General features: G+C 39.1%; 1 protein-coding gene across 2 annotated transcripts in view; it reads right to left on the bottom strand.

Annotated features, from left to right (window-relative positions):
* Nucleotides 1–416: 416 nt before the first annotated feature.
* LOC308699987 (ecto-ADP-ribosyltransferase 5-like) overlaps nucleotides 417–6,253 on the bottom strand; it is a 60,664-nt gene continuing 54,827 nt past the window's right edge. Inside the window, exons 2-3 of one of the 2 annotated variants that reach the window (XM_081381216.1) lie at nucleotides 1,692–1,840; nucleotides 417–1,616 (exon numbers count right to left, since the gene is read on the bottom strand). In XM_081381216.1, the coding sequence (XP_081237342.1) occupies nucleotides 696–1,616; nucleotides 1,692–1,742 (972 nt within the window). In that variant the 5' untranslated portion in view covers nucleotides 1,743–1,840 and the 3' untranslated portion in view covers nucleotides 417–695. The remainder of the gene's footprint in view (nucleotides 1,617–1,691; nucleotides 1,841–6,253) is intronic. The other variant, XM_081381217.1, reaches the window with a different exon arrangement.

Raw genomic sequence — 6,253 nt, 5'->3', positions numbered from 1 at the left:
AGAAGCTTACAGCGCTCGGGGGGAGGGCGGGGCCACTCCAGCCGATGCTTTCAGCTGCCCGGGAAAGCATGGCTGACAGCTCTGGATCGGTCCCGGCAACGATGGCACTCCCGTGGGAGGCAACGCAGTCGAAACTTCATTTCCAGAGGAATCAAGCCCACCTTGTGATGCTGTGAGTGCATGGTCTGCGATGTGGAGGGGGGTGTGGCCCGAGGAATTGACTCGTCGGTTGTTGTGCCACACCAAACCCTCAGATCACCCTGGCCACCAGCCAAAGTATCTCTTCTCGAGGAAGAGATAAATTGGGGTGTGGCAGAGGGGACTCTACTCACATGGAGATCATTGAGTCTTGATCTATAAATATCGCGATGGTCATGTTCCCTTCTTTTTCTTTTTTTTTTTTAGTTTATTTTTTTGCAATGAAAACATGACTCATCAACGAGCGCTGCCAAGCGTGATTAAGCCCAACACGCAAAACAGCGCTCGCGACCGTTAGGCAGATGACCGCACAGTGCGCACACACATCCAGAAAATACACGGGCGAACCGTCTTGAAAAAGACGTGCCGCGTGCAGCTCTTTTAGAGAGTGGAAAAGCTCAGCAGAGTGCTGAAGCGCCCAGGGAGAAACACACTCACTGTCGGCAGATTACTGCACAAATCAGCAGCAGGAAATGCGATCTCGCTGGAAAGCGCCGTCACACAAACACACTGAAGAGCCGCTCGTCTCGAAGAGATTTGAGATAACACTCAAAAGGCTTGTGGAGTGAAGTACTGAACTTGGCTCCGAAGCGAAAACATATCTGCATATTGCAGCGTACTTCCTTATATACCCCCTGCGGTGGGCGGAGATACGCTATGCAAATTCCGCAGACCCATGGCATTTCATTGCCATTGGCTCGTTTTATATACTCGAAGGTGAGAGGCTTTCTAAGCGAAACCCCAATCGTCGTCATCCGACGTAACTCGGAGTGACCACGAAAGGGAACTTTCTGCTTCACATCACTGACTGTAAATGTCTCATATGGAGGAATCAGCACCTCTTTCTCTTTAGGATACTTTGAATATTTTGTCAGCTCAGCACCTGAACAAGTGTAGATTTCAAAACAAGATTTAGCTCCAAACCGTTCTGCTACTGTACGATCAATAGAGGATGAAGCAAACTGGCCAAAACGAACTTCTTTGCCCTTAACATTCTTATCAAATTCAACTCCAGTGCCACGGTAAGTATTGAAGCATTTAGCTTGTGTTTTCTTCAGAATCTGTATCGCTTCTGTTAACCAAAAGTGAAGTGAATACCATGAATATTTCCCGTCTTTATATTTTTGTTTATCAGTACGAACAGCATTATTGAATTTCTCAAATAGCTTAAAAGCTGAGTTAGTGTACGCATAAATGGCAACTGAATGATTCTTTGACAAATTATCTCCTGGTGGTTTGTGATTCTTTTCAGCATCTGTCCAAACTCTTGCAAATTCAGGGTTAGACATTTCTTTCTTCATAAATTCTGTCTGCACTCGATGCTCCATCTTCTTTAAACACCAGTGAAATTGGTCATCAACTGAATTCTCTGCCATACCCAGTGGAAATATCTGTCCTTCAGCAGCAGTTCTGTGATCCTGCAGTAACAGGAATCATAATGATCAGTCATCAGTATTCATGTCTGTAATATTCATACTCAAACACAAGCTCACCTGTCCTACAGCAGCTGAAATGAGAAGAAGAGCTTCAATGATCAACAGCATCTTGATTCAGTCGAATCCCTCAGATGATCCAGTAGATCTGGTGAAGCTATTGTGAAGCACAGACAACAAGAAACAACCGGGTTTCACACATACAAAATCTATGTGATGTTCACTGATATATAAAAAGCCAACCTATAGTTAGAAGAGTTGTATGTTTTCAAAAAGAAAACGCAAAAAGAACAATATTCTTAGGTAAGGTTGAAAAACTTATGTATTTACATTTCTTTAACTCATCATTTTTTTAATGAAATTTAAACTTTTTTAGGTGGATTTTTACAGTGTACACAGGTATTCATCTTTCAGTTTCATTACTATCTATACAGTGTAAAAAAGAAAAGAAAAAAAAGGTCAATGACTGTTAGCTAAAACTGTTAGCTAAACTGCCAAACAATAAAGTAAAACATACTAATTTAAATAAAGTGCAAAACTTTTACAGAATTTTCCTTAAATGTTTTACAGAAAAACATTGTTATTTTACAGCTATTTCCTGAATTATTACGATCAAACACCTTCACTGTAAAAAAAAAAACCTTAAAAAACAGTCAAATGACTGTCAGCAGTGGCTGCCATACAAAAAACATAAAATTAATGTAAAATATCCTAATTTAAAAGAGTGCAAAAGACTTTTACAGACATCTTCATTAAACATTTTAACAGAAACACAGTCATTTTACATTTTTACTTTTTGCCATAACCACGTGATCTGTGCCGTCCGAAGCTTCGTTTCCACACAGTCACGTGACTGCTTCGTATTCAGATTCAAAAATAGCGTGAACCCCTTGAGCAGGTTTCGAGTGTCATGCCCTTCAGTAGTGGTAAATAAAAAAAGAAACAGACTTAGCCCTCACACTGTTGAACAAGTCCTGTTCCTTAATAAAAATCTTTCATTTAATAAATACCCACAAAATAAAATGTCAGCTCCCCAGTTCACACTTCACCATTCCACAACAATTTTATTTTATTTTGATTATATATGCCTACATTAACCTTGCCTATGAAGGATTAGGACTGAGGCTAAAGTTTATGTGAATAAGGCTGCATCAAAGCAGATTCATAAGAATTATTCTGTACAAGTGAATTAGTCCCATTTATTATTATTTATTTTTATATAAATTCACTCATACAGTTGTTTGTTCATACATTGTGTAAGAACTACATCAACACTAACACATGAATTATGAGGATTAATTGTATTGCTTTGCGGTTTACAGAGCACAAAATGATTTATTAATTGAAACAATAAAAAAAAAGTGTCTTCTGGGACAGAAAGACAGCTTTTCCACCTTTTGACCACAAGATGTCATTAGTGTGCAACGTGTTCAAAAGCTTTGAATAATGAACCATTTTACTATACATTCGAGGGGGAAAGCCCTGGTATGAGGTGCCCCTAGGGACATTATTCAGTATTACCATGCATATACATGTACTTTTCCTCTCACATACACATATGAAACCAAATTCATTCATATACTATAATGAAATGCTCACACACATACAAGTGAAATGCTTTTATAAACACAACTGAAACGCTCTCATACATACAACTGAAAATATTACACTCACACACACAACTGAAACGCTCACACACATACACCTGAAACGCTCACACACACACAACTGAAATGCTCTCATACATACAACTGAAAATATTACGCTCACACACAACTGAAACGCTCACACACACACAACTGAAATGCTCTCATAAATACAAGTGAAATGCTTTTACAAACACAACTGAAACGCTCTCATACATACAACTGAAAATATTACGCACACACATACAAGTGAAATGCTTTTACAAACACAACTGAAATGCTCACACACACACAACTGAAATGCTCTCACACATACACGTGAAATGCTTTTACAAACACAACTGAAACGCTCACACACACACACAACTGAAATGCTCTCACACACACAACTGAAATGCTCACACACATACAAGTGAAATGCTCACACACATACAAGTGAAATGCTTTTACAAACACAACTGAAACGCTCTCACTCACACAACTGAAAAGCATTTCAGTACGTTGTATGCAAGCATTTCAGTTGTGTGTGTGAGAGCATTTCAGTATGTTGTATGCAAGCATTTCAGTTGTATGTGTGAGAGCATTTCAGTTGTGTGTGTGAGAGCATTTCAGTTGAAACGGAAGCACATTTCAGTTGAAACGGAAGGCGGTTAAAGTCTCTAGTCCAGTTGGTGGCAGTAGTGCACCTCAAGACGAAGAACTAGAAGCTGTTGAAACTAAGCACGCGCAGTAAAGTTGGCAATAAATTCACAGATTCGAACTTCCCGGGTCAATAACTCGTGAGCTAAACATTGTTACTACACAAATAACACCTCTTTTTAAACGTAGTAATGTAGGCCTCAGTTAGACAAGCAGCTACAACGTAATTTTCCTCAAAACGAGCTTTCCCTCGCAGTGGACAAAATACATTGAACTCTATGCGCAGACGGCAGAGAGGCAGATCCGAAGGGACCGTCTGCAAATTGCAAAACCCGAAAAGCGTTATTACGAAAACAGTCAATAACTTCACTGTCACAGGGCTGGTCCGAATACCATTTTTTTGAGCTTCGAAGCTTTAGTAATGAACATCGAATATTCGAAGCTTCAGAGAGCGGGGGCTGAAGATATTCTTCTCTCTAATAAAGGCAGTATTCTATGTGTCTGTCTGTCCGTCCGTTCGCATTTTTATTATTTAGAGAACCGTTCATCCGACTTCACAAGGTAGTGCAGTGTCGCATTTGGTGCAATATAGACACCACAGGCGACACGTTCAGAATTAATAAACTTTTAATAAACTACAGAACAGAGCACGAGTGGGAAGCGGCGCTCCTCACACGGGCAGGGCTTATATGCGCCGAGAACGGACACTGCACTAGTGATATTAAAAACATCTTCCCCATGAACAACACAAAATAAATACACTCGCACATAACAGACATGCACAGGTCTGTTAGCTTAAGCAATAGGCTACTTTTAATAAGGTAGTCTAATATTTTTCTGACTAACAATACTGACACAGTAAAGATTTAAATAAAGAAAAACGAAATTTAAATAAAAAACGAAATTTAAATAAAGAAAAAACGAAATTTAAATAAAGAAAAACGAAATTTAAATAAAGAAAAAAAACGAAATTTAAATAAAGAAAAAAAAAACGAAATTAAGTTAAATTAAAAACGAGGTTAATTTAGATTGATAATAACAGGTAAAAAGCTTAATACATTTTGTTTCTATTATTCTATTTTCCACAAAGTCAAAGCTCATCATGCACTTCTGTCCACACACACTCCACTGTTCTGCGCTCTAGCTAGAGAATACTCCCGTTGCAGGAACACTTTAGTAGGCCTAGATTAGAAGAAGCAAATATATTTATTAAGTAGCCTACAGTGATGCGCGGGTCAATGTATAAACAAACCGCACCCGACCGATGTTTTCAGCTAACCCGCCCGCAACTCGGACCGCAAAAAAACAAAAAAGAAAATATTGTACCCGACCCGCTTCCTGACCCGCATTTTTTTAAAGTAGCTATAATGCTCATCGTAGCGTCTTAATATAGCTTAATATTCAAATCTTGTCAAGAATTATAAAAAATCGTCAATATAAGCTCATAATTTGTACTAAAATAGTCTAAATGTTTAGTTTTAAAAACAAATTTAAAAATCTGGCTATGTCTATTTTGATGTTTCTGCGCAAGTTTAGCAGACACTGAGGTTCGGGTTTGTTCCGATCAGAGCTCGTGAGCGGAGAGCGCATTTCTGAATATTCCGCTCCTCTCATGGTCTCTCGCCCAACCCAGATAGCCTGCTGGCTCGAAAATATGTGGAATAAGGGCTACCTCCGACTAATTTTTTTTCTTGTCGACTAGTTGTTCATTTAAGCCATTCGTGGACAAATCGCCCTTTTATATTAAATTAATTATAGGCTAGCCTACAGGAATAAGCGTAGGCCTAATGACCGTACGCTTATAGCTTGCCACAAAGAACCGGTTAAAGTAATGGTTATGAATGTGTCTAAATTAGCAAGGAGACATTTAATTGTTTAGTAATAAACTGGTGTTTTCTGTGTCGCTGCAAAGATGAAGTTGACAATGCGGAGATTGCGGACTCGCCATGAACGCCAGAGAGAAATGCACATTTCATATGGATTAGCCTACATAATCAGAGAGTATAGCCTATTTATTTTGGTTTGAATATTTTCGTTTAAAAGTAGACATTTCAAGCTTTCTGTAATATATTGCCTATATTTATCAAATCTGTGAGGCACAAGTTGAGTTTCGGCGCCCTCCAGTTCACAAGCAGTGATCGCGTACCGGCGCCTTATTTTGCCTGCTATAGACCCTTTTACAGTTGGTAAACACGGTGACGTATTTGTGTGGGCGGAGCTTAGCTGGAGGCAGAAAGATTCCTCTGGCCGCTTCACTAACGTTAGTTTGCAAGTTTTGTTAGCTTGTTTTTTAACAATGACTGGAGAAAATCCGATTTTGTCTTAATGTGCAAGGTC

Source organism: Scardinius erythrophthalmus (genome assembly GCF_964197995.2).
Source record: "Scardinius erythrophthalmus genome assembly, chromosome: 1".
Classification (NCBI taxonomy): Eukaryota; Metazoa; Chordata; class Actinopteri; order Cypriniformes; family Leuciscidae; genus Scardinius; species Scardinius erythrophthalmus.
The sequence above is the reverse complement of the archived record's forward strand: the minus strand, read 5'-3'. Positions and strand labels throughout refer to the sequence as shown.